General features: G+C 47.3%; 1 protein-coding gene across 3 annotated transcripts; it reads left to right on the top strand.

Annotated features, from left to right (window-relative positions):
* Positions 1-76: 76 nt before the first annotated feature.
* Positions 77-26,510, top strand: LIMA1 (LIM domain and actin binding 1). 3 transcript variants are annotated; one of them, XM_082073438.1, is made up of 11 exons: positions 77-171; positions 3,625-3,757; positions 5,841-5,886; positions 9,406-9,852; positions 13,462-13,570; positions 14,888-15,036; positions 17,146-17,253; positions 19,801-19,858; positions 20,516-20,631; positions 23,131-23,264; positions 24,302-26,510. In XM_082073438.1, the coding sequence occupies exons 2-11, from the start codon at positions 3,639-3,641 to the stop codon at positions 25,302-25,304; spliced, it is 2,289 nt and encodes a 762-aa protein (XP_081929564.1). In that variant the 5' UTR covers positions 77-171; positions 3,625-3,638; the 3' UTR covers positions 25,305-26,510. The 3 variants fall into 3 exon arrangements, with proteins under 3 accessions (XP_081929564.1, XP_081929566.1, XP_081929565.1); XM_082073440.1 differs by lacking the exon at positions 9,406-9,852; XM_082073439.1 differs by lacking the exon at positions 17,146-17,253.
* The last annotated feature ends 1,348 nt before the right edge of the window (positions 26,511-27,858 follow it).

Raw genomic sequence — 27,858 nt, 5'->3', positions numbered from 1 at the left:
GGGGATGCGCATGCGCCATGGAGACACCACCAGCGAGGGGGCGTGTCCTGAGGCGGCGGGGCGGGGCCGGGGGCGGGGCTGCCGCGGGTGCCCAGCGCCGCCGCTGGCGCGGAGGGGCAGTCACCGCCTCGGCCGCGACAGGTGTGCGGGACCCGCCTCCGGCCGCCGCAGGTGCGTGGGGTGGGGGGGGCACGAGCGGGCGGCGGGGACGGGACGGGGGGGTCCTGTCGGTGCGGGGCTGCTCAGAGCGGGATCTCCTCCCGGGGCTCCCGCTGGGCCGTGGGCTGTGCCGGTGCCCGCAGCCCGGGACCCGCCGCAGAGGCAGCTCGGAGCCGGGCGCCCCCTCCCCAGCCCCCGGGAGGGGGGCCCGGGGGCTCTGCGGGCTGGCGCGGGCTGGGGGGGCGAGGCGGGCCAGCCCCGTCCCGCCGCTGCTCGGTGCGGGGCCCGTCAGGTGTTTGAGGGCTCGGCCGGTGCTCCCGGTGCGGGGGGGGATGCGGGGCCGCCTCTGCAATTGTCGGGAATTGTCACAGGGTCCTGCCGACGCTTTAACCACCTCTAATAAACCACCCTGTGCCACTCTGGGGCAGGCGCCTATAGAAAGTTCTTCCTTCAGGACCTATGCAGATATGCGGGTTTTTATTTCACTTTTATTTCACCAGATTTGGTGCATTTTGTGGTTAAATCTCAGCCCCGCTCCTCTCAACACCTTGTTCTGGGTTCCCGTCCCCTCCTGCAATGTGCAGGATGCTCATGACCTCTTTTAAATCTTAATACGTACGATACAGGGCTATTTCCTGAAATGGATTGGAATAAATTATTCAGAAGAAGCAGCAAAAAAAGGACAGAGATATTTGGATATGGAAGTATGAACGTAGGGGAAAGTGCTAAGGATGTGGAATGGTGCTAAAAATGTGGGAGCACGAGTTTCAGGGCATCTCAGTGTTCTGGTTTCTGTCTTTTCTAGTGACTAAGATTCCAAATATGCTTCTTAACTTTCCATTTGAACATCTGAGCAGTAGCTGCTGCCTTTATAAAGAGGGTTTTTTTTTGCCAAAACAGGCCTGATTGTCTTAATGTGGCTTTAGTGGAGAAAATGGTAGGGAAACGGAACAAAAACAATGGGGAGAAAATGCGTCCACAAAGAGCTGCAGTGGAATGTCTGGGCATCAAACCCGGCTTATTTTCGGAACAATTCAGCTGGATTTTGTTGTCTTGGTGTTTTACTGAAGCTGTAAGGTGTGTGTCAATGAGCGACCTGTTATCTCTGCCAAGGGAATAGTGAAACCCTGCGACTGTTCCCGGCAGAACGGGCTCCGTGTTGTCAAAGGCCATTTAAACTGCAGAGTGGGGCTCCAGGTGATCTCTTGTTGGCTCAAGATTAATCATAAAGCGGAGTTTAAACGGTAGCGTTACACAGCCGATTCACATTTTCTTTTGAATGGGGGCGTATTTTTCAGAAGTCAATTCTTTCTGTAATCTCTATGTATTTCTGTGGCTTTATTAAATCCGTATGCTAAATGCTTGCTGCTGGGCATCCCCACGAGGGACGGCGTCCTGTAATCATAGAAGTGCTCGTTTATTTCCATGTGCAACATGCTTTTTAAAAAGGGAGAAAATTGCACGCTCCTCTTATATTCTAATGAGATGCTTTTCCTTTGCGGGTGATCGTTGTGCAGCTGGCACGGGTCGATAACTATTTTAAGGCAGCCACATGGAGAGTTTGCAGCTTCACAGACGAGGGGAACTCGGTGCTAAAGGCGGAATTTCAGAAAGTATCCGAGTTTCTCGTGCCCATGGGAAGGGGCAGCACTTCAGGGACCGCCCGGAGCGGGAGATGCGGGTCTGAAGCCGCAACTGGAACTGTAACGCCGATGAGTTCCAGTATGTTTCAATATCTCCACGAAAATCCAGCGTGACTGTCCATCTCAAAGCGCCATCTAAATCGCTGTCTCGACAGAACGCGTGCTGGCACGGCGTGGCGTTCTCTCCGTGACATCAGGTGAATTACGGAATGGTAGAGAAGGTCTCAATCTCCTCCTGTGCCCCCAGGACAGCGCCGTCTCCGTGTTGTCTGCAGCAGCGGGGAGGGAAGCGCTGGGACTCGGAGCCAGCGAGATGCCGCTTGCTGCAGCTCAGTTCTTGCCGCAGCCAAATTCTTCTGGGCTGAGGCGTTACAGAATCCCGAGTCTTTGTCGTTTCTGAGCAGCCGCATTCCAGAAATATGTTCTTTTCCTACGTTTGACTGTTCTTAAGTCGTCTTAAGGTGCTTCCCTTTACAGTGCGACCTATGCTCAGGCTTCCACGGTGCAAATCAGTTAAGGAAATGGATGGAAAACGTGCGAAAGAGCTCAGCCTGCCTGGTGTTGGCGTTGCAGGATGGTCAGTGCGCTTGCTGCGGGCATTGTGTGACGGGGATAAAAGAAAGGGGAAAAAGGGAAAGGCGTTGCCCCACAAGCTTTATTTTGGTCTTATCAGTGAACTCCTTAAATTAACCTCCCCTCCTTTCCTCCTCCGTGAAACTAAGTATGTAAAAAACCATAAAAATCTGATATAGTCTTGCTGGCTTCTGTGGGGAGAAGCTGTACAACATCTCTTCCCGTTTATAACAGGACAGGGTAGTTAAAACTATTCCTTTAGGTAACTGATGGCGATGGCAACGCGAGGTTTACAGCTGCCTCCCTGAACACAAGACGCGTTTCAGCTCCCAGAGGAAGCGGCTGCTGCGTTAAGAATGAACAGCACAAGAGTGAATGAAAAATGTTTGCATAGGAATTACATCCTCTTAGGTTTCATAACTCCAGCCTTCTTACATAAACGCCAGCACATTTGGTTTAGAAACCAGAACAAGAGAGGGCATATTAGGGCTTCCTGGAGCCCGGAGGAAACACAGAGCTTCACGTTCGCGTCCTCAATCACAGCGCGTCTCACTCCTGCCTTGAGGCTTCTCATTGTGGCCGGTGTTTTATCAGCGGCACCATCTCAATGGCATCTGCAGAGGAAATGATAGTTTTAATATGATCCTTTTTTTTTTTCTGAGTTGGTTGATGGACGAGATGAGAGAGTCCAGTGCAGGGCGATGAAGATGCTGGAGGGAGTGGAGCAAGTGAGGAAAGGCTGAGGGAGCTGGGGCGCTGGAGCTGGACAAGAGGACACTGAGGGGGGACTCATTCCTGGGGATCAAGATGGAAAGGGGGAGTGTCAGGAGGATGGAGCCAGGCTCTTCTGGTGACAACCAGGGACAGGACAAGGGGCAATGGGTGCAAACTGGAACACAGGAGGTTCCACTGAAATCTGAGCAGAAACTTGTTCGTGGTGAGGGTGGCAGAGCCTGGCCCAGGCTGCCCAGGGGGTTGTGGAGTCTCCTTCTCTGCAGACATTCCAACCCGCCTGGTTCCTGTGTAACCTCATCTGGGTGTTCCTGCTCCATGGGGGGATTGCGCTGGATGAGCTTTCCAGGTCCCTTCAACCCCTGACACTCTGGGATTCATTCCCGAATGATCAGGGCTCGGTGGCTCTAGCACGCCGGGAGCACCTGGGTGGTGATTGAGTATCAAAATCCCTTTGTGATTTACCTTTCTGCTCACATAATTCGTATTACTGACACTCTACTTCCTTCCTGAACAGGTATTGGCAATACGATGGAGCCGTCCCCGTTTAATAGAAGACAGTGGACTTCACAGTCTTTGAAAATCACTGCGAAAGAGCTTTCTCTAGTCAACAGGAACAAGTCGTCGGCCCTGCTGGAGCGGTTCTCCAAGTAAGTGCTGGAGGCTGCTGAGCACCAGCTGCCCTGAGACTCACAGCTGGAACCCTCAACACCACCAACACTTGCTTTGCTTCTTAAAAATAACGCAGCTCCGTAGGCATTTGAGTTTCTGGTTTGGGCAAATTTTAGTGCTGACATTATATTGATTCAGCATTCAGGATGATCATATCTTTTTGCTTTCTGCTGGCAGAAAATAGAATGTTTTCTGTCCAACTACAAATTGCAGTTGTGTTTGAGGGCAGAGTAGCGGGATGTAGGAGGCTATTGCCATTTCATCACGCAGAATCGCAGAATGTTACGCAGGTTTCTCTGTTAACACGGCGTTTCCTGCCTGGTACTATAAAATGTAGCGGTAGCGCTTTATCGGTTTATTGGAGACCAGTTAGAAATGGTCGTTCTCACTGCGATGGAGTTTTGCAGTATTGAAATCTTGAGTGTGGGAGAAACTTTATGAAGTCTATAGGGGAAAGACAGTTGCAATCTGGACTCTTTAAGTTACCCTTTAAGTACTGTGTCCAAGGGAAAAGCTGCTTGCTTTGACCGCTCTTGTTAAGGTAATTTATTCACTCATTGAAGCTTGATTACAGAACCTGGTCATCTTGCTAGATGTTGATAATCCTTTGAAAAGGGCTTACTGGAAATAATCCAAACTGCTATTCCTTAATCAAGTGGCGTCCCGCTGCATAAGCAGCGTCGGTTCCTTGGGAAAACACCGTCCTGCTTACGGGCTTTGCCAACACTGACACTCGCAGGGAGGAGCAGAGTTCTTCTAAATTGCTGTTACCTAAATATTTGATTATGAGGACATTTTTCTGTTCCAGATAGTGTTTAGATGGTCAGTTCTGTCAGAGCAGAGATGTGACCAGCGGTGCCAATGGGGATTTGGCCACCCCGGGTTGTTTTCAGTGCGGTTCTTCACTCTCATCCCCGTGTCTCTGTTGATCCCTCTTCCTCCATAAGTCCATCTCGCAGCACGTCACACGCAAATTTTGGACCCTTTATAGCACAGAGACATAGGTTAATATATTTGTATTGATTCAAGAGGGCCAGCTACACTCCGTTAGCATTCGGTCTGTACAGTAAATGCAGGTTGAAGAGCAGAAATTAAGGGTGCAATTTGTCTACTTTATATCGTAACAAGAGGGGAAATCTACATAGGAGGATATAATACACATCAGGGAAAAATGAATTGATATAAAGAAAAATTAGTAATAAAGCAGGGATCTGCACATAAGGACCTTTTTCCTTGAAGGAACTGAGCCTGTGATATGCATTAGTTATTGGTTTGATACCAGCAATTATTTAGTCTGAAGCTAATGACTATTATATTAGTGCATCACTTACTTCCTGTAACATATTCCCAGTTGTATCAAAAGCAGAATTCCACAGATAAGAGAGACACAAACATCATTTTCCCAAGCAGACGTTGGGTGATCTCTTTAAAAAGCAGCGCTCCGCTTACAAACAGCGCAACGCGTCCCATCCGACCAATTAGCGCCTTTGACGAGCCCTGGCGTGGGCTGCAGGTTGCCCGGAGTTTTCTAGAGCTTCTTAAAGGACTTTGATTCATGATCCAGGGTGGCTTATCTGCGCAGGGCTGTGATTACTGCTGGGACGGTTCAGCTGCTCGGGAGGCAACTGCTGAATCGGTGCCGTTTACAACCCAGCGGAGTAAAATAAACTGGCACTTATGTGGATTTTCTGCGTATGCCAAGCTGTAATTTGTTACGGTTCCGCAGCTGCTGTATAAATAGCTGAGTTATTCCTGCAAGGGGGCACAGCAGACAGCTGGGTGGCGGAGACAATACAGCTATTCCAAGGTAAACCGTGTTGGAGAATTAGAGTGCTTGGGTAATGAAAAATATTAATGTGTGCTATTATTGTAAACGGCGTGACTTAAAATGTATCAGTGGCTTTGCATTGTTCTGGTGTTATTTGCTGCTGGTTTTCCAGCCTCTGCTTTTATTCGGGAGGTCTGGGAAGTGCTTGGGGGGGGGAATTCATACCTGTCTTCAAGAGCATTCACTATTCTGGCTAAAAACTGTTCTTTTCCTTTTTCTCCTGCATCTTGAAGGTATCAGAAAGCAGCTGAAGAAGCCACTGCTGAGAAGAAAAGAAGTGTGAGTATTTGTTTTTGGGCAATAAGAACAGGTCAGCTCATGCAATGCAAGCAGAACAGATCAGCTACACGCAGCGTTGCTGTGGCGGTTGATTTGGTGAATATCAAACTCGCTGCCGTGTATCCTACAGCAAACTTGGCTTAGGCGGAGTGTTTGCTTTTGACTCGCTCCTCCTGCCCTTTCCCGGTGTGAATGAAAGGGAGGAAAACCAAGCGCCTTGCCCACAGCGATGTGTTGAGTCACTGGTTCACTCCTGAGCACAAGGAGTCAACCGCACACTTGAATATTCACCGCTTTGTCCTGAGCTGCCGGCGGTCGTGTGGTACCTCTGCCTTTCTTAACCAGGTTCAAGAGCCTGCTTAAGCGAAGCTGCCAGCCTCTCGGAAATCTAACGTGTGTCTTTGATGGCTGGAGAATGCGTTAAGGGGGATGTTTTCTGAAGGGCTTTCAGGGCTCCAGACACCCCTGGGTGGGGGAGAGACACCATGTTTGGGTGGTACATCATTTCTGGATGGTACAGCCATCGTGTTTGGGTGGTACATCGTGTTTGGGTGGTACAGCCATCGTGTTTGGGTGGTACCTCATTTCTGGATGGTACAGCCATCATGTTTGGGTGGTACATCGTTTCTGGATGGTACAGCCACCGTGTTTGGGTGGTACCTTCATCATTTCTGGATGGTACAGCCACCATGTTTGAATGGTACCTTCATCATTTCTGGATGGTACAGCCATCATGTTTGGGTGGTACATCATGTTTGGGTGGTACCTCATTTCTGGATGGTACAGCCATCATGTTTGGATGGTACCTTCATCATTTCTGGATGGTACAGCCATTGTGTTTGGGTGGTACCTCATTTCTGGATGGTACAGCCATTGTGTTTGGGTGGTACCTCATTTCTGGATGGTACAGCCATTGTGTTTGGGTGGTACCTCATTTCTGGATGGTACAGCCATCGTGTTTGGGTGGTACATCGTTTCTGGATGGTACAGCCATCGTGTTTGGGTGGTACATCGTTTCTGGATGGTACAGCCACCATTTTTGGATGGTACCGTCGTTGTTTCTGGACGGTACAGCCTCACATTCCCTCTGTACCTGCACTGCTCGCCCTGGTCTGGTCAGGGGACGCTGCCCGGCACACCAGGCACTGCGATTGCAGGTTTTTGTGTAAGCAGATCCTCTGTTTAGTTTTTATTTAAAAAGCCTACCGATAGTTTCAGGATATCTGGGTAAGTCAGTCTTTGTCAGACCACGCTGCCTCGATCTCTTTAGTGTTCGGGGAGTCATTCTTTTCCTGTTCGGGATAAAATAAGCATTCTAAAAATTACTCTCCAGTCTTACAATTTCTTCATGGATTGTGTGATCAGGGAACAGGCAAAACTCAAGCAAGAATGGCTGGTGGTGTGAAGTATCCGGGACCCCGCAGGTGCCACATCCAGACATGTTCCTGTGGAAACCCGCTGCACAATTTCAGTACTTCTGTTATATTCCAACATTCGCCTTCTAACTTTAGTACTTTCTTATAACCGCGGTCAGCAAGCCGATCTTTTTTTGAAGTCTAGGTGGATTCAAGTTAATTTGCAAAGCAGTGTTCAAAATGTGACCAGAAGAGTAATAGGGTGAGAGACTTAAATCCTAATATAGCTGCTAATCCTGTTTAATTCCTATAAGCCTTGCAGACCTGCTCCACTTGCAGTGGGTTCGATACGTAGGGGTCTCCATAAGGGACAGAACAGCAGCGCAGTGGTGGCTGGTGTGAGATGTGAATGAATCAAACACGGGCCGCTCTGTTACTCCGGGGAGAGGTAACGACTCGTAAGCAAAACGAGCCTGAAAAGCGCTTGAATACGAGAGGAACTGCTGCTCCATGTATTGCCATTGACTCTTGTAACTCAAACGCTACTGTTAACTGACAGTAGCAATACACAGCTCCAGCAAAGCAGGGGCTTCTGAGAGCTCATCTGGAGCTTTTTGGAAGGGCTGTTAATTGTTGTGTCCTGAAGCAGCTGCAAGACATTGCAGAGTTTGCAGCCCCACCCAGCCCCGCTCTGGCTGCTGGTGCTGCTGCCTGCATTGCTGCCTGCATTGCTGCCTGCATTGCTGCCTGCGTGTCCTGGGGCTGGAGACCCTCGGGGGGATTCTGGTCCCCACTCCCCCACATGTGGATTCTGGTCCCCTCTCCCCAATGTGTAGATTCTGGTCCCCTCTCCCCACGTGTGGATTCTGGTCCCCTCTCCCCATGTGTGGATTCTGGTCCCCTTCTGTATGTGTAGATTCTGGTCCTCTCTCCCCACGTGTGGATTCTGGTCCTCTCTCCCCACGTGTGGATTCTGGTCCTCTCTCCCCACGTGTGGATTCTGGTCCCCTCTCCCCAATGTGTGGATTCTTGTCCCCTCTCCCCATGTGTGGATTCTGGTCCCCTCTCCCCCAAGTGTGGATTCTGGTCCCCTCTCCCCACGTGTGGATTCTGGTCCCCTCTCCCCACGTGTGGATTCTGGTCCCCTTCTCCATGTGTAGATTCTGGTCCCCACTCCCCCACGTGTGGATTCTGGTCCCCACTCCCCACGTGTGGATTCTGGTCCCCTTCTGTATGTGTAGATTCTGGTCCCCTCTCCCCCACGTGTGGATTCTGGTCCCCACTCCCCACGTGTGGATTCTGGTCCCCTTCTGTATGTGTAGATTCTGGTCCCCTCTCCCCATGTGTGGATTCTGGTCCCCTCTCCCCACGTGTAGATTCTGGTCCCCTCTCCCCACGTGTGGATTCTGGTCCCCTCTCCCCACGTGTGGATTCTGGTCCCCTCTCCCCACGTGTGGATTCTGGTCCCCTCTCCCCACGTGTGGATTCTGGTCCCCACTCCCCCACGTGTGGATTCTGGTCCCCTCTCCCCACGTGTGGATTCTGGTCCCCTCTCCCCACGTGTGGATTCTGGTCCCCTCTCCCCCACGTGTGGATTCTGGTCCCTACTCCCCCACGTGTGGATTCTGGTCCCCTCTCCCCCACGTGTGGATTCTGGTCCCCTCTCCCCACGTGTGGATTCTGGTCCCCTCTCCCCACGTGTGGATTCTGGTCCCCACTCCCCCACGTGTGGATTCTGGTCCCCTCTCCCCATGTGTAGATTCTGGTCCCCACTCCCCCACGTGTGGATTCTGGTCCCCACTCCCCCACGTGTGGATTCTGGTCCCCTCTCCCCACGTGTGGATTCTGGTCCCCACTCCCCCATATGTGGATTCAGGCCTTTTGTGTGGCATTTAACTCATTAGAGCTGGACTCCCTTTTTCCTTATAAGGCCATCCTGTTTGCTCACTTCCTGCTTTAGCTCCTGATTTTTCTCTTCTCCCCCCTCCTTCCTCTGCTATCCTGGATGCTTTCTCCATGTGGCACAGTTGTAACTATTCACAGCTGTCTGAAAGAGCAGAGAGCTGCGCTCAGCGCTGAGCCTTGAACTTCCTTTGGCGGAGAAAGGAAGTGCTTTAATGCTTCATCAGCCACATAACTGGAATTAACTTCTTGTTCTTTGCAGAGCGCAGAAAATCTTCCCCCTCACTTAAGAAGGGGGAATCTGAGCGTACTCAAGAAGAAGTGGGAGAACCCAGCGCTGGGAGAGGAGCCTGCGAAGGAAACGCCGCGAAGCAGCTGCGCTGAGGTTCGGCGCAAGGTCGGCAGCGCCGGAGCAGCGGGGAGCAGCCCCACGTCCCCCCCAGGGACGGAGCCAAACCCGGGGGCTGGTGCCACCGCGGCCACCCGGGCCCCTTCGGGCATCCAGCCCTGTCCCGCTGGGGACAGCACGACGTCCAGAAGCCACTCGGTGGAGAGCGCTCCAATGGAAAACTGCCTGCGAGAGCCCAGGGACGTGGAAAAGCCCGAAGGCAGCGAAAGCGCCGACTCTTCGGGGAAGATCGAGAAATACAGCGTCCCGCTGAACAAGCTCAAGATGATGTTTGAGAAGGGGGAAGCGGCTCAGAGCAAGGTAAGGGTCTGTCCCTTCGGATCTTGAGAGAAACTAAACTCCGCTGCCCCTCCGGCACCAAGAAAAGTCCGTGGAGGGAGTGGCTCCCAACTCTTGACTCTGCAAATAGTTGTAGGCATTGTTTTACTTGAAACATAATGAAGCTGGTGTTAATAACTTATTTGAGCTACACAAATATGTGCAGAGTGCTTGGGGCTGTGCTATTTTTGATTGTAAAGTTAATTTGCCCGTGAAGGGGCTAGAAGAGAAAAATAAGTACGGAATGTTTTCTTTTTTAAGTTGGGGTGGTTTATGTATTTTCTGAAGATTAAGATGAGTTATGTAAACATGAATTGTGTAAATATATATATATATATGTATATATTTTTATATATATAAAAGAATAACTGTTTGAAGTGAGCTCAACAGTCCCGGGCGGGTACAGTTGAGATGGAAGCGCTGCCAGAATTCAGAGGGGTTTTTATATATCTATCAGTATGTGAGTCACAGAATATGCACATAGATATGTGCTGTGAAATACTCCCATCTTTTCCTGCTGGTCTCTCATCTTCCTATCTTAACAAATGTTTCTTATCGAAAAAAGAATCCTCACGGGGGGAAAAAATAAGCAGAGATAGCCAGACAAGCTCCTGCCTTCACGAGTTTTGACTTGCAAATGCACAGGGCTTGCATTTTCCTACAACTGCTCATGAAATCTGATCCTGCATGTGGACTGCAGACTGTGTCCCGGGGGAGAATTGCTTAACTAGAAAATGAGTTGCATATGCTGGTGACTTGCAACATAGTCCCGGGGCCTTGATGCTGGTGGATTTTCCAGTTTTCTCATAGTTTCCTATAGTTCTGGCTTTGTTTGGCTGCGAGTGGTTTTCTTGCAGCATTGAGCAAAACGAGCACGTTTTGGGACAAAAGTTGGTTTGACTACAGGCTTCACATGAGCGTTTCTGCGATAAAAAGTGAGTTTTGGGGCTGTATGTCGCGATTTCATGAGGATTTTGGTGGGTTTTGTCGCGCTATCGCGATCTCCCGATAGCGCTGCTCTCACCTCCTGCTGCAGGGTCCATGGGGCTGGATTCCACAGGAAGGAACCGTTGAGCAGATGGGCTCCAAGTGACTTTATCTTCACCTGGGGAATAAATCAGAGGGGGTGTCTTTGTAGTTAGAAAGCACTATGGTAAGATCTGTGGTTCTGGGAGTTTATCTGCGGGTGGTGTTTGGAGCTATGGGGTTTTTTCACTAAGCAATGGTGTCAATTTGGGTAACTGCAAGTTGCCTCTTCATTTATGAGCTCTGCCCATTGATAAACCCCTGGTTTAAGTGCAACAAGGTGTCATAGAATCACTTAGGTTGGAAAAGACCTTTAAGATCATCGAGTCCAACCATAAATGTAGCTGAGAAACAGCCCTTTTCCTTGGTATTTTCTTAAGACTTAAGGTAGAAGTGCTGTCAGAGCTTTGCTGACAAACATCTGTATAAACGAAGTGGCTGTAACTTCATGGCAGTAAAGATAAAAGGACTTTTCTGGTTGCTGGGCAAGGCTGTGACAAGAATCCAGATTAGAGCCTGGATTTCCTGACTCAATCGCCCGCCCTAAAGAAACCTGTATTCAGGGTTATGAGCAAAACCTCCTAGTTTATTCATTTAGTCCTTCAGATCTTGCTCCGTCTTCTGCAATTGAGACACAAGGCAGATCTTAATTTGTTGTGTCTTCCTGGAAAAAAATGCACTAACCGTGTTATAGTCAGGAATGTCGGTCTAAATAGGCTCAGCACAAAGCTAAGGCTGAACATCAGGTCTTTTATCAGCTTCAAAGAATTCTTCCTGTAAGTGATAGCGACAGCGGACTCAAGGAAGATCAGAAGAGCGAGCAAGCAGATCTAAAATACTTCTTTAAAAGTCCCCTCCAGGTTGGTTTCTGGTTTTCCTTTAAGGTAAAAACTTACTGTCTTGCGTAGCCAACGTGGTGTGCGAGGTCACATTTGACACAGTCAGTACTGAATGGAGTAGGTGTAGCTTTTATTTGGTCTCTTGCCCAACGACTCTTTGCGCCGCGGGCGAAACGCTGTGAACGCTGTTTGTGGTGCCTCTGCACCCACCTCTTTTGTCTTAGAACCTCGGGGCTTTCCAGACGTGAGTATTTTATCTCATTTACAGGCTGTGACGTGGGAGTTGTGGCTGTAAACTGAGGGGGAAATGAATAAGACTGGGAGTCAGGGATCTCTCCAGGTGAAGGTGTCACTATAATCACCCAGTGGTCAGTGTGTTGATTCTGTGTCAAGATACTCAAGTGGGTAATAAACATGGGGTTTGCGTCCTCAAAGGATCTTGTCTTCAAGTGTATTCTGCCAATAATCATCTTTGTCCACCAGTCAAAAGTGAGACCCTTGGAATGAGAAGTGTCTGAGTTGTGGGCTGGAGGTGACATAAAAGCAGACACAGGTAGAATAAGAGTAATCGAAGGCCAGTTTGCGCAGAATGGGGAATCTGCGAGTCCGTACAAGTGTGCAGACACTCCCAAACTGAACCCTGGACACACTCCGGGGAAGGAAAAGCCTTGTCATAGCTAAGCTCTTTTCCAGCAAGAAAAGTTACCGAAGGCTTAAACCACAGAAATAGAAAATATTTCTCAGGCTAATGGAAAAAGAGGCTTTCCAGCTGCTTTCTCTTTTCCTGGTGAAGCTGAGATTTTGTGTGCCGAAGCAGCCTGATTTTTCACAGTGATTATCTTACAGTGCAGTTCTGTTAAAATATATCTTTGGAATTTCCTTCAGTTTGGTGACCGGCAGTTAAGAAACTTCTTGGAAGTTGGGGCGGGGGGATGTGTGGTTGGAGCATCTTGCCAAACCTCCCTGCGTTAACCTCCATCTGCATTTCCAGCTGCCTCTGATTTAACTCTTCCCGGGGAGGGAACAAAGGTCTATCACCTTCTAGTATTTTATAGGTTGACTTTCAGGTGTGCAAACAACTCACCTTGATGAAGTCAAATTAAACTCTGCACTTCATGAGTATTTATTAAAGCTGCTGAAATGTCTTTTCGCAGTTTCTTTGAGCGTTAGATTTTGGGGAGCTGGTCTCAATGAATGAGTGTGAAATGAGATTGAGGAGGCCAGAGCATCTGTGTCATTGTGTCCAGCACCGCGGCCTCGTGTAGACTGATTATCCGGGATATCCAAGAATATTTATCTCTGGCACTCTCCTGCTTAAGCTTCAGCCTTATCAGACCTAATTAGGGAATTATTTGGTACGAAACACACGAGCTATCCAAATCAAAACAAGTAACTTTAGATAACTTTTAGTACAACAGTATTTATTCTCCTTCCTGTCGCTGCAGATCAGTGTGAACTTGTGATAGCTCAGTCCTGTGCTTCTCTGACTTTTCCACAAAGATAACTGGTCAAAGCGCATCCGCCGCCCTCTCCAAGAAAGTGTTTTCCAGGTGACAGGGTCAGGTATTCTGTGATCAAACTTGATATTGGTTAAATAAGATGTCACCTGCTAGACTTGTTTATTCCAGTAAAGCAGATTTGCTAGTGACACCTGTGCATCTTAACGGATTATATGCGACAAGCTGGGTTTGTCCCAGCAGCCGATAGGTGGGTCTTGTCTCTGCAGGTCCCCAGGGAGCCCAGGAAGCCGGCGGGGGGCAGGAGGATTTCTGAAAACAGCCTCTCTTCGGAGGACTTCGATGTTGGCCAAGGGGAGAAGAGCCGTAGTACATCAGGTCAGTAAAGCTCGCGGTTTGGGGAGGTTGTTTTTTCCGAAATGGAGGGAAGCGCAGCCATCTTCCATCTGTAAGGCCTGTGGGAACATCACATTTAGTGACTTAAGTCCTGCTGTGGATTTTAAAGCATTATACCCTTGAGCATGGGAAACGGAGGCACAGGAGATAACCAGTGAGTTCAGGAACGGAACCTGGTTTTTCCTGTGTCTTAATTCTAGAACCGCTTCTAATAGACTAATTGAGAAGGTAGTGAACAGCCAGACCATGTGCCTTCTTCCCTCTGGCTTTCGTTCTCATCCCTTCTCCAGCCACGGGTAATTACAGACAGACTTACAACCTGAGCAAAATTATGTCCTTTTCATATGTTTGGAGACTCTCTTTTAACAAAGCATTCACAATCTTTTGTGTTTTCAGCCTATGGCTAATATTAATCTTGCTGTTTAGAGATGCACGTTGTGTCCTTATTTGAGCGATACGGGAACGGCAAGAACTGCTTATGATTGTTTATTGTCCCCAAGAGGGACCTTAATGACTCGTGCAGCTTTTTAGTCATTCAAGGCCACTAGCTAGTGAAAGGTCTTTTTTTAATCATGCTTTATTGGACAATTAAGCTGTTACTGGAGACCTGACCATTGTAGAAGGAAGTCAGATAGCAGAGCGGTCACAGGAGTTGGCTTTTGAAACCAATTTGCTAACGTCTGACAGCAAAAGTGAGAGATGGATGGCAAGAAATGGGGCGTAGTTCTAAGAGTCCGGAGATGGGCACCTATTTCTTTCCTCTTGAGTTAAAACCAGATGCCTCAAATGATCCTGCGAGACTAAAGGGAATTATTTCATAACGTGTTTGTTCTTGAGATCCTCACCTGTAACATGTCGTGATAAATCATTTCCATAGAGGAGGTGGAAGTGGCAGGTGCGACTTCCTTCCTCGCTTCCCATGTTTTCCCCAAAAGACTTTGACAATGATTCCGCTACAGGAATTGGGTACGTTTCCATTTAGCCACTGTAGCAGCTGCTTGCATTTGACAATAACAGTAAAACAATCTTCAAGGTTAAAACTATTTGCTCTCATTATGTCTGAGACCACTGGCTGGACGCTGCATCTGGTGAAGATACTACTTCTGCAACTTGCTGGATTAATGGCGAGATTTGGAGCAGAAGTTTTTGAAGCATTTCTGCGCTTTTCAGATCTGGAATTTCTATGGTCTTGGGAGCGGTGAAGGGATGGGATTTGTAAATCTTTCTGTAGGCAACTCTGCTGGTGTCGCTGAACGTCGCCCTTTATTTATGGAGCTCTTTTTCTGGGGCATCTTGTAGATAATAGTCCAGCGCTCAGCCCAGAGAAGGCCGAGAGCAAGAAGAGCCTGGAGATGCCTCGCTTGACGGAAACGTCGATCAAGGATCGGCTGGCGAAGTACCAGGCAGCCGTGTCCAAGCAGGGCAGCTCCACCGGCCCCAGCACTACGGTGAGTCCGTTCTTTGGCTTGCGTAGAAATGAACTTTTGTCCCAGCCGGAAGATCTTATGGAAACCAGGCTCTTTGAAGATAATGCCATCTCCTTTGTGGCCGTAGGAGTAATTTCTAGTGAAGATTTGCCTCTACCTACTGCAGGAAGAAATAAGTATTTGCATCTTCCTGGAGTAATCTGGGAAATTTTCCAAGGAATTAATTGCTGGAACCCTTCTGAAACATAGCTGGCATTCTTTTTCTTTCTGCATGTTGGTAGGTCTCTGCATGTTTGTTTAAAAACAACACGACCAACCAAACTCCATCCTGTATTCAACATTAGCTAGAAGCTGAGGGAAACTGAGGCACAGCAAGATGGAGCGACTTTCAGTGTCATAGAATGTATAGAACCCTGATGGTTTGGCCTGCTGATCTCCAGTCAGTTTTCCTCCCTTTTGCCTTTCACCTCCCTTCAACTCTTCTCACCCATTATCCAAACCCAGTTCGATTCTTGCAGTAAATGAACTTATGCCAGTTTTGCAGATACTTGATCAGGAGATGAGTCTGGGGCTCAAGTGATTTTCTGTTCCCTCCTTCCAGTTTTGGGTGATGATATGGGAGGGAATAGAAAAATTCACTCTGTGAACAATTGGCTCCAGGAATGGTGCTACAGGCAGGGCTTTAACCTGTGTTAGGGCAGGAGATGATGACCTGGTGGCAATTACGGAGACATGGTGGGACAGCACACATGGCTGGAATGTGGCCATGGATGGCTGTGTCCTTTTCAGGAAAGACAGGCCAGCCAGGCGTGCTGGTGGAGTTGCTCTTTGTGTGAGGGAACACCTACAATGTGTTGAGTATTGTCCAGGCACGGATGAGGAGCGAGTTGAGAGTCTGTGGGTGAGAATTAAGGAGCAGGCTGGCAGGGGTGATACTATTGTGGGCGTCTATTATAGGCACCAGATCAGGGTGAGGAAGTTGATGAGGCCTCTCCAGACAGCTGAGAGCAGCCGCACAGTCACAGGCCCTGGTTGTGCTGGGGGATTTGAACTTCCCTGATGGTTGTTGGAAGGATGACTCGGCCAACCAGCCACGGTCCAGGAGGTTCCTCCAGTGCCTTGGCGATAACTTTCTGATGCAAAGGGTGGAGGAGCCGACTGGGAGAGGTGCCCTGCTGGACCTCATCCTCACTGACAAGGAGGGGCTGGTTGAAGCGGTAAAGGTTGAGAACTGCCTTAGTCGCAGCGACCATGAGATGGTGGAGTTCAGGATCTCATGTGGCAGGAGCAGGACAGCGAGCAGAATTGCAACCCTGGATTTCAGCAAGGTAAAGGTTGTGGAATCTCCTATTCTGGAGACATTCAAAACCTGCCTGGACACCTTCCTGTGTAACCTCGTCTGGGTGTTCCTGCTCCATGGGGGGATTGCACTGGGTGAGCTTTCCAGGTCCCTTCAAACCCCTGACATTCTGGGATTCTGTGATTTTTGAGGGCACATGGGGTAATTAGGCCTGGATTAAACTGCTGGGCGCTTTGTTAGAGTCTGGCTGATGAGCAATGGTTTCTATGCATTGCAAGTGATGCGGGAAGGGGAGGGTGAGACGATGGACAGCATGTTTAGAGATTAATACATTTGAATTGTAATATTCAATTACATACCTGTTAGAGGTGTTTGGTTTTGTGCAGACCTGTTTATAAAATCCGCTAAGACGCTGGTGCTGGCAGTTGGTCGTTTCTCTTCCTCGTTACAGAGGAGATGCCTTGTGAAAGGCACGTGTCTCTCTCCAATTATCTTGTATCCTATGGCAATAAAGAAAACACGAGGTTTCACTGGGTTTTTCTTTTGAAGTCTGAAAGATTCTTTTGTGGAACTCTTAAACAAGTCAGTTTTTCAAGAAGAAACCCCTCAGTAAGTGCTGGCATTGCTTCCATGGAGCACGGTAAAATTCCACAGCCCCATCATAGTTCTTCATTAGTATGTATCACTTACCAAGTTCATATAGATTTTATGGCCTTTCTTTTATCACTGTATATACTAGGAAAAGAGTTTTAAAAGATTTTAAGAAAAACAAAGCAAGTACATTCCTAGGGGAAAAGAACCCGTCAACTTTCAAGCGCTTTATTCTTTAGAATGAGATTCAAGGCAGTGACAGTGACCGCAAGAATTACAGATGTGAGCAGAAGGAGAATGTGCCGCCAGGTGCTGAGGACTCCGTGTCCCGTCAGGATGGGGACAAGGTAAGATGCTCACGCTGGAGAAGCTCAAGGGCTTCACTTTAACCAAAACTTGTTGTAGAAGCACAGCTGGTGGACTTATTCCACATGCCATCTAGAAATGGAATACGAGCAGGTTATTGACATGCTGCAGAATTCCTGATATGTATTTTTTAAAATTGATTTTTAGACTGTTTTTTAGACTGTATCAGAATTATAACCAATCAAGTCTCTGTGAAGACTTTAAGCAGTCCTAGAGAATATCTTGAGACACATTTTAAGTTTTCTTGGGGCGTTCCCCTGTTCTTTCAGTAATGACGTGCCTGTATTTGTTTTATTTGTGGATTTTTGGTGTTTGTGTTGGGTTTTTTTTTGGTTTGCGTGACACAAGTAAAAGGAGTTTGTCCTTGTTTCTTCTGCATTTAGCGGCTAAATTTTGATGAAGGTAACTGAGAACGCCAGCTTGGGTTTGCTCCCAGTTTTGAGCCTCAGCTGCAAATTGAGACTAAATTACTCTGTGAATTAGAGATAATAAAGCACGCTCAAGCCTTTGTAGGCTAAACCGGGGACAGCAGACGGGATAAAAGTAGCTGAATAAGAACCGGGGTACTGTGTGTCCCAGCCGTTCCCAGCACGTGGCAGCCGAATGCCAGGGGGGCTTTGAGAGCTTTCCAGCCTTGGTGGGCAAGGGGCCAAAGTGCTGCTTTCAGCTGCTCCTCCCGGCAGCTGAGCAGCTTGTGTGCGGCTGGGCAGGGCCGCTCTGCGCTCAAAGGTGCGTTAATTAAAAGAACACCTGTTAAATCAGAACATATCCCTGTTGTTGAAGGGGAGATTTGAATGAGATGTCTTGTGTTCGGCTGTAATTGGGAAGGGACTTGTTGAAGAGTCCAGGTGCAATAAAGAAGCTGAATAGGGCGCTGAGAGCCGGGACTGTCCTTATGAAATGACGTGATGAACTTTGGAAACAAGCCTAATTAAAACTGCTACTAGTAATGTCAGAAATGGGAATCCTCTGGGGAAAAGGAAATGAAAGAAACTTTCTAACTTGTCGTTTTTCACACTGAATCTGTGGAAGATGTAGTAGCCAGATGTGTGACTCAACAGCCACGGTGTCCTCAAGGTTAGTTTAAGGGACAACAGGGTCCAAAACAACTTGTATTAAACCGGTGAGAAACGGGGTTGTAGCACTGCAAAATGGACTTGAATACAGGTTCGGATATCAGTTGAGGAAAATTATGAAGGGGCAGCAACTAATACAACAGGCGGTCCAGAGAGTGCATGGACGTGGCTTCACCAAAACAACGCCGGAGCCGGCCTGAGTCCGGGAAGAGTCCACACTGCATGGACACGGTGTGGGGTTATTGTAAAGGGACACACGTACTCGTAGTGAGCACGGAAAGTGTACACCCGTGATTCTGTGGGGGTAGATTTATAATACACTCGCAATCCTGCGAGGGGAAATACACGTGCAAATGTGCATGGAATGTTACACGTGCTTATGTGGAAGCACGGGAGGAAGATACACTCGCGATTCTGCGAGGATTAATTTGTACACGTGCTCATATTGAGCACGGAAAGTACGTGTGCAAATGTGCACAGAAAGTATAAATACATGTGCAGATGTGTATGGAAAGTAGATACACGCGCAGTCCCGCGAGGGTTAGTTTACTCACACTCGTGGCGGCAGGACAAGCGGAGTCTCCGTCCCGGGGGGGCAGTGGCGGCAGCGGCTCAGCTCGTAACTCCAAGAGACCCGCGCAAGGGGCAGAGCCTCGGCGAGAATCCCATTTTATAGCCTGATCAGATGGACTGTGGGCATTCCAGAAGCTTCTCCGCACCCCCACCCTGGCTGTGGGTGCCCCTGAAGCCTCCAAACACCCCCACACTGGCCATGGCGCCTCGGCGCTCCCTCTCCTCTCTCTTAACGGCCCTGGCCAGGGGGCTCTGGGGCCAAACAAAAGAAGCTGTTGGCCCCAAGCAGCAGAGAGAGAGGGAGATGTGTCCACTCCTTCCATATCTAAGGAGAGAGGGGAAAGCTAGCTTTCCCCTAAGCTAGAATGATCATGTTTGAATATTGAGGTCTAAAGGTTTAATAGCAGATGCGTTAGCCCTTAGCTGGTAGGATTGCTCTTTGGTCTTAGGAAGTGAAGGTTTCCATAGTTTTAAAATCATTTGCATTCTGCCACACATGGCCATGCTGAAGCACTTCCCAGCGCTTGGTGTTATTTTTTTCAGTAGGTGGGAATATGTTAATATAAGTGACTTGTCTCCTCATTACCTCATTAATTTGCAAACTTCAGTTGCTTGCAATGGACCTTTCAATCATTAAAGTGACGATTTGCAGTTCATCTTGTTACATCTTGTCTCAACCTGAGAACGTCAGATGTCTAAACATCCTGGGCAGTCAGCTGGACTTTGCCTCGTGCCTTCTGAAACAAAAGCAGCTTCATGTGCACCCCAGTGTGACCAGTCTCTTCCTGTTCAGTGCTTCCAACTGCCTGTTTTGCTGTGGTCATGATTATTGAGACTTCAGAAGGTCAGAGGTGTTCATTGTCTCATATTCTCCTGCAGGTTTCTGGAGGGGAGAACAGCTTGGCTTTCCACTCTGCTCTTCTAGAGGACGGCAATGGTAGGTCCTTGTTCTCCTGCCTCAACAGGAGCAAAGGCCGTGGCTGAGGAGAAGCACCAATTACCAATTATCCTGTCAAATGATGAATTGGACCCAAATGAAAGCTGTCTTGTACTAAAAATCTGTCCCGTGCCTAACTCCAACTTGATAAGAATTTATTTCAGGTTGGGTGGATCATTTGCAATTATAATTATAAGACATCTGTAACTCGTTTGCTGTGATTGAACACATTTAAGTACAGCTCTGGCAACTACTATAGGCTGAAGTACTTAATTATTAATGCAGGACACTTACCAAATGTCTTTGGTGTTGTCCAGAGATACACAAGGTCTTATTCAGTAAAGTGCGTAACCATGTTCTCATGTTGCCTTTGCTTTACACCTAAATTCAAGCCCACACACGAGCGCTTTGAAGAACCGAAGAACGGTTCCTGCAGGTTAGATGTTGGATTCCCCTGTATTAGTTTTCTTTACATTATCAACTTAACTTTCCTGGTAAATAAGAAAAGCTGCAATGATCATGTTTGAATATCAAGGTCTAAAGGTTTAATAGCAGATGTGTTAGCCCTTAGCTGGTAGGATTGCTCTTTGGTCTTAGGAGGTTTCCATAGTTTTAAAATCATTGTCATTGCCTTTTCTTCCTCCTCCGCTCCCTTAGTTGGACAAAACTTGGAGAGCGAGACAGAAGGTCAGAAACCTGTGAGCACAAAGCAGCAAAACTCCGGTTCTAAACCAGCTGGCCAGACGGATGCGTCTCTGCCTAAAGCAGTGAAGGTAAAGCAGCCTTTTCTTCTCAACCATTGGTGCTGGTTAAAACCAACTCACTTTAGAGCCTGCAGTAGGGACTTGGCTTTGCACCCTCCTCTTCCCGCTGCTCCCAGGGTAACTGCAAGTGGGAGCAACTTTATAGTAAGGTGGTGACTCCACAGAGATTGAGTTTGGTGTTCTGAGTAATGAGTCTTTAATGTTACGTTTTCTTTAGCGGGAGCTATAAAGCAGATGAAGAACTTCTTGGGTAGGAATATATTTGCTAATGTTATTAGAGATACAGCAGTACTGAAGGTTTTGATCACACTGTGCATGTCATGTGTGCTGCCTGCAGTTAGGATGCCTGTTCCCTGGGCTGCCACAGACTTCCTGGCTCACTCCTGAGGAAACAACTGGGCTTTTGTTGTTTCCTCATCTTTGGGAGGAGCAGCACTGACCTCCCGAAGCCCAGCGAGATGCGGCTTCCTCGTGTGCTGGAGTATTAATGCCAGATTAGAGCTGCCTGTAGCCTTTCTGTAGTCTCAGATGCACACAACCTGTGTTCTTGGTCCTTTGTGCTCTCTCTAGTATTAGAACCATTTTAGTGCTCTACCTTGTTAGTGCTTTAGACGCCAAGATAGCAACCCAGATGCTGTTTATTCATGTAAGGTTCCAATTTGTCTCTTCCAGCTTCTGTTTCCTGCTCTCGGTTCCTAACCTCTACTCCTGCCTTCTGCTTCCCTCCTAATGTGAGCTCAACTCTCAGCTTTCTCTCCAGTCTTTTTGTATTTATTGGGCCTCGCCTTCCTCCTGTAGCTCCTATTTGTAGTATGCCTGGAGTTCCTTTCTCTTCACACCCCAAAGGCCTCTCCATCAGCCGTAGGGCTGATCGTTATCCAAGTAAGTTCCCGTTCTTCCCTGGGGATGCGCATTGCAGAGCACACGCCAGCGCCCTAATGTCACCTCGCAAAACTGACATTTCAGGGCGATTTAATTCCCGATGGGCAACCAAATTGTTGCTGCCTTGCTCCCTGTGGAACACGTGGGTGATTAGATTTCTGTTTGCATCAGTAAACTAATCGTTTGTGATTTCATTTAGACTCGAAATTCAGAATTCATATACAGTTTTGGCAGCACCTAGAAATGGGGAATATTTTTTCCAAAGGAACTCTGAACTTTTGGTGGTCAAGCTGTCATTAGAACTTTAATCTACTCTAATGTCAAGCAATGCCTTAGCAAAATTGAAATACCGATTAAACTGGAATTAAATTGGCAGCAAACTTTATGGTTGTGACCAACTGACTTGAGCTGGCTCTGTCTTCAGCAATCCGTCCCTCACCTATTGTAACTTTTATTGCCTGACCATTGTTTCTAGTCCGTTATAAATAAATTGCTGTAATTATGTCTTCCTGTGACCTTCCTGTTTTTATTTGGCCCATCATATTTTTCCATAAAGCTTTTTCGTAAGTACATGGCAGGTAACTCTTTGTCAAAGAAAAGTTACAATACCAAAGTACCCGTGCAGACCCAAGATACGGAGCGTAGGCACTTTTTACCCTGCTGCTAAAGTAGTTGGAATCAACACAGCCCGAGATTGCCAAGTTTTCAACTCTAAGTTATTTAATTTTGCCTTTAAAGTGTATTCGCTATGGGCCAGGATTCTAAGAAGTGAATGGCATCAAGTGACCTTTTTTCACAGACGATGTACTTGCTTCCTTGATGCTGTCAGAGAAATAAAATGTGAAGTTGTTCCCATGCAGCGCGGCAGTGACACTTGACTCCTCAGCATTTCAGTTTACTCTTGCAGTAAACTCCCAGGAAATTCTCTTAGTGAACACATAAACAATTTGAGCTGTTTAACCTCCTCACTTGAAGTCTTGAGTGAATTTGAGGGCTGCGTGTCCTGAAACTTGAGTGGAGTTTCTTTGCGATAGAACTGGCGTTGCTTACCAATAGAGTCAGAAGAGTTTCCTGCTGCCTGCATTTGTGCTCAGACCATTGCCTGTTTCTTTAAGAATTAAGCAAAAATGCATAATTTCAAACTGCTGAGCAGCCTGTTTCACTCCTTCCCCCTTCCACCTTTTATTTTGAGGTTATTTCAGCTCTTTTTCCATACTATTTTTTTACTTCCATAAGTCTCATACTGCCTATCATTTACCTGAATGGCTCTTCATCATTTTCCTACCAAGCAAAAATGACTTTGCAGAAATAGATTAGACAGCTGTTTGGGAGCTGGCTCAGTCAAAGTTCTGGTATTTTCATTGTTCCTTCTCGACCGTTGTTCAAGTTGTGATGCTGCAGCAGTGGAATGCACTGGGGCAAAACCTTGGCAGGCTGTCAAACCCCAGCAATCCTGCCACAGCCTCTTGCTCACTCGCTGCCCACCAGAACCCGCTCTACCGTAATTAGCACTGAGTTGCAGAAAGTGAATAGCTGCAGTTTTTCTGAGAACTCTGCATGAACCCAGCCAAGTCCCCCAGCGGCTGATTCATTTTCCAGTTAACAAGCTTTCTCTTCTTCCTGCAGAAATTTCAGTTGCCAATGAAGGAAACCTGTGTTGGGTGTCAGAAGACTGTGTACCCCATGGAAAGGCTCCTTGCCAACAAGCAGGTGTTTCACATCAGCTGTTTCCGCTGCTCCTATTGCAACAGTAAACTCAGGTAAACACGCTGCTCTGCTCGGCTGCCGTCCAGGATGTGTAGGTTCCCCTTCTGAGCTGGATGAGCCAGCAACATGTGCTGGTATCAGATCAGTGGTACCCTGGGCTGCATCCCCAGCCCTGTGGGCAGCAGGTGGAGGGAGGGGATTGTCCCCTCTGCTCTGCTCTGTGAGACCCCCCGGGCACCGCGTCCAGCTCTGGGGTCCTGAGCACAGGACAGACCTGGACCTGCTGGAGAGGGGCCAGAGGAGCCGCAGAAATGATGCGAGGCTGGAGCAGCTCTGGGGGAGGAACGGCTGAGAGAGTTGGGGTGTTCAGCTGGGAAGAGAAGCTCCGGGGAGACCTTAGTGCGGCCTTTCAGTGCTTAAAAGGGGCCTGAAGAAAGATGGGGACAGACTTTTAAGCAGGGCCTGTTGTGATAGGACAAGGGGTGATGGTTTTAAACTAAAAGAGAGGAGATTTAGGCTGGATAAAAGGCAATTGTTGTCCCTGAGGGTGGTGAGAGCCTGGCCCAGGTTGGCCAGAGAGGTGGTGGCTGAAGCATCCCTGGAGACATCCCAGGCCAGGCTGGACGGGGCTCTGAGCACCCTGAGCTGCTGAAGATGTCCCTGCTCATGGCAGGGGTGGGTAAGGTGACATGTGAAGGTCCCTTCAACCCAAACCATCTGTGATTCTGTGATCCTGTGATGCCATCCAGGCTTAGCTGAGCTGAAGGTAATGATAATTCAGTGAACTGGAGAGGAGTGTAGCAGTGGTGATACAGTCCTAGTCCTGCCAGGGGCTTTTACACTTGGTACAGTCTATTTTTAAACTCTTTATGTACTTTTAGGTGGGGAAAAATATAATGTTCAGCTTTGTAAAGAACACCTGATGTTTGAAAAGAGAGCCATACAATCTCATGAAAGCTGAAGGCTTGTCTCTTCTGAACACGTGGGGAGACTGGAATTGAACCTGATCAGTAACATAAATAAAATATACACCTCTCTGGGTGGCTGAGACACAGAATACTAACATTTGACTTTGTATTTTCCTGAACAGTCTTGGGACATACGCATCTCTGCGAGGAACTATTTACTGCAAGCCTCACTTCAATCAGCTCTTCAAATCTAAAGGCAATTATGATGAAGGCTTTGGACACAAACAGCATAAGGAATTATGGGCAGGCAAAACTGAATGTGAAGAATCCCCAGAGAAAAGTGTCCATGGTGTAAATGCAACAGAAAATCCGCAAAGCTCAGGAGTAGAGGACGCCCCGATTGCAAAAGTTGGAGTTCTGGCAGCAAGTATGGAAGCAAAAGCTTCGGCTTTGCCTGAAAGAGAAGAGAGACCAGCAGAGACAAAGAAGCTCAGGATTGCCTGGCCGCCTCCGTCTGACCAAAGTGTTCAGGGAAGTGCCTTAGATGAGGGCATCAAAGTGTTCAAACCCAAATGGCCCCCGGAAGAAGAGACATCCAAGCCAGATGTGCTGGAGGACGTGGATCTGGATCTCAAAAAGTTAAGAAGATCTTCCTCGCTGAAGGAAAGGAGCCGTCCCTTTACAGTCGCAGCCTCGTTTAGAACAGTATCTGTGAAAGGCCAAAAATCAGAGAATTCATCTTCTCCTCCTAAGGCAGAGAGAGACATGCTGAAAAGAAGTGAGGAACTGGAGAGAGAGGTCATGGTAGACAAAAAGCAAAAAGAAAAGAAGGTTGAGAATAGGAAGATCCAGAATGCTGAAGAGCAAAACGTAGAGGAAGAACGGGAACTGGCTGGTATCAAAACAGCGGAGCACAATCTTGTAGAAAATGGCCAGGTGAATGCAGACACAGATGAGGAAGAACACACCACGGAAGAGCAGGAAATTCCAAGTGAAGAACTCCTTGAGCCAAATTCTCCTAAACATTCCAACTTAGCCAATGTCTTGACTGCTAAGGAATCATCTCCTAACCAGAATCGCAAATCCCAAGATGTTGGTTTCTGGGAGGGTGAAGATATGGAAGATCTGTCAGTGGAAGAACAGATCAAACGGAATCGTTACTATGAAGATGATGATGAAGAATAAATTGGCCTTTTACTAGAAAACTTGTTGCAAGGTGCTGGGCCTTTTTAAATTGGTGATTTTAGCTTTAACAAACAGCTGTCCTCCACAAAAGCGATGCTATACTGCACATCGACATTAAGGGAATCCTCTGTACAAATTATCTCAACTAGAAAAATACTCCAGAAGCCTGCAAAGAGTATATTTAGGCGCATGGAAACAAGGCTGTGGCTGTGGGACAGCTTCAACAGGTAACTCTGTCCCCAGCACGAGAGCAGAGCTGTTCTGTGCTCCTACCGTCTTATCCTCTTGGAGCTTCAGTATGTATTTCACTATCAATTTCTGGAATTTCACTGTACTCGCCATGGTGCTGTGAAACAGGCTGTTGTTAGACCGCTGTTTTACCACTCCAGATGCTACTGCAGCGCTTAGGGACCAATTTCAAAGGGACTTTCTGGCCTGCTTTCCAAGTGGTGACTTGATGCACTTTAATACATGTAAAGGGCACAACTGGATTTTTTTTTTTTTAATAATGAAAACATGTGCTTAGTGTCCAACAACGAAGGCATCTTAAACAGAGTGGAATGTGGCTTTTCTTTCTCAAACCTGTCTGTGATCAATTGAAGGCTCCCAAATCCCTTTATTTTTCTCTTTTCGACTGGAATGGTGTGCCTGTCGCGGGAACGTACGTATTTTAGTGCTAATCCAGAAGCTGTGCTGATTGACAGATCTCTTTGAGGACAAGTCAACACTTTGGCAGTAGCCTGCAGGGCATTACTTTTGCATTTCATACGCATTTGAAGTGGTGTTGTCTTTTGGTTTTTGTTTACTCGGAGTTCATCATCATTCCTTTGAAACTGCAGATGATATTTTTAAGGCCTTTCGACGACTTTGAAATCTCACTTGTATCAAGCTGCCGTCAATCTTTCCGTTATGGCTGTGAAATTCCGCTGCGTTGCAAGAATCTCTGGAATAAAACCTTTGGAAGAGTTAAACTTTCTGATTGCTAGCATTGAAGCTTAGTACATTTTTAAACTTGACTTCATATATTTTACAAATAATGAAATCTTGAACGGTGGGAGGAGGATGCCCTTTTATATTAGCTTTTATTTGTACTGTATTCTCATGAGAATTAGCTCTTAACTATACTTGAGGTGTAAAATATCCTGCTTTCTTAACAGTCTTGCTAACTCCAAAACCTTCAATAAAGTTTGGTCATTTACATTAAAATTTAAGTCTGAAGAGTGGATTTGTACTCGTTGCACAAAGAGGTGGCGTTTGAAAAAGACAACGGGAGAAGCTGGGTGAAAAACCCGTGTTCCACTAGAAGCTGGAGACCAGACAGTGATTTTTCTGGTGCCACTAGGTGACACTGTGTGTCCATTTTCTGCTTGACAGTCAGACTGTGCTCTCAGGCAAGAGCGTGTGGGAGAGGGATCAATACAGGATGGGGAAAAGAAATAAGGATGTGCAGGTGTTTTACACTCCTGTTCCTGACTTCAGGTGCTTCTTGGGCATGGTAGCTGAGCACAACTAAGGGCTTAGTGTTTTTTTCCCCCTTTCTATAAGCTGCTTTGTATTGGGGTTATCTTCACTTAAGCCTAAGGTGGGTTTAGTTGGGATGGATGGGGCTGAGACCTTGAGGAAATGCAGGTGTCCAGCAGCACGTGTGTACAACATATATTAATATATAGGGGAAGGAGAAGAGTGAACCTTCTGGGAGGTGTTAGCAGTTGCACGTCATGTGGTGTACAACCTGCTGCTAATTTTTATTTCTTTTTAAGTGAGAAGTTAAGGCTTGATTTGTACTGATAGAGGTGCTGCAAAACTCAGCGAGCTGACCTGCGAGCACACGGTGGTTTCTGTAACCTCTATCTCTTCCTAACAAAATGCATTTGGTGTTCCATTTCCTCAAATTACTAAGCAATTGGAGACCTTTCTCACTGGAAATTGTGCTAAGTGTATTTGAAAAGGAAGAGAAGATTGTTTGGTGGACTTGGGTTTATTGAATATGTCTGTTTGTTTCTTAGGAAACGCAATTGAATTTTACAACGCTTCCCCAGTTACATGACCCTAAAGCAATACTGGCTGCAGTTACCAGAGACTTTGATGTTTTACATCATTAGTTGTGGTTCAATATGAGGCGTCTGTGAAACTCTGAGATACAAGGACTCTCACTGTTCACTCAGACGGGCTGAACATCTTCAAGGAGAAACTAGCACAAGCGCTACTTTTAAATAAAGCTGTTGATTTAAAACCAAAGAAGTTAACATCACCAACTAGCCTGCCCTTGAATCTATCAGTTATCGTAGTATTTGAGTGCTTAATGGGCTGGTTAATTTGCTCTTAACTGGACAGGTGCCAAAAGAGCTATTATATGAAAGATGAATCCTTTGCTACAATGTACAAGGAAGTTGGTGCTGACCACCTGTAGAGTTTGAGACCTTGATTGAAAACCTTTGTTACTTGGTAACACTCATCCCCTCAAGCTAAACCACAATTTTTTTCTGAATGTTTCAAAAGCTCTAAGGAACATCTTTTCCAACCTGGGTGCCCCCCGCTCTCTGTTTTGCGCTTA

Source organism: Streptopelia decaocto (assembly GCF_964273445.1).
Source record: "Streptopelia decaocto genome assembly, chromosome: 27".
NCBI lineage: Eukaryota > Metazoa > Chordata > Aves > Columbiformes > Columbidae > Streptopelia > Streptopelia decaocto.
The sequence above is the reverse complement of the archived record's forward strand: the minus strand, read 5'-3'. Positions and strand labels throughout refer to the sequence as shown.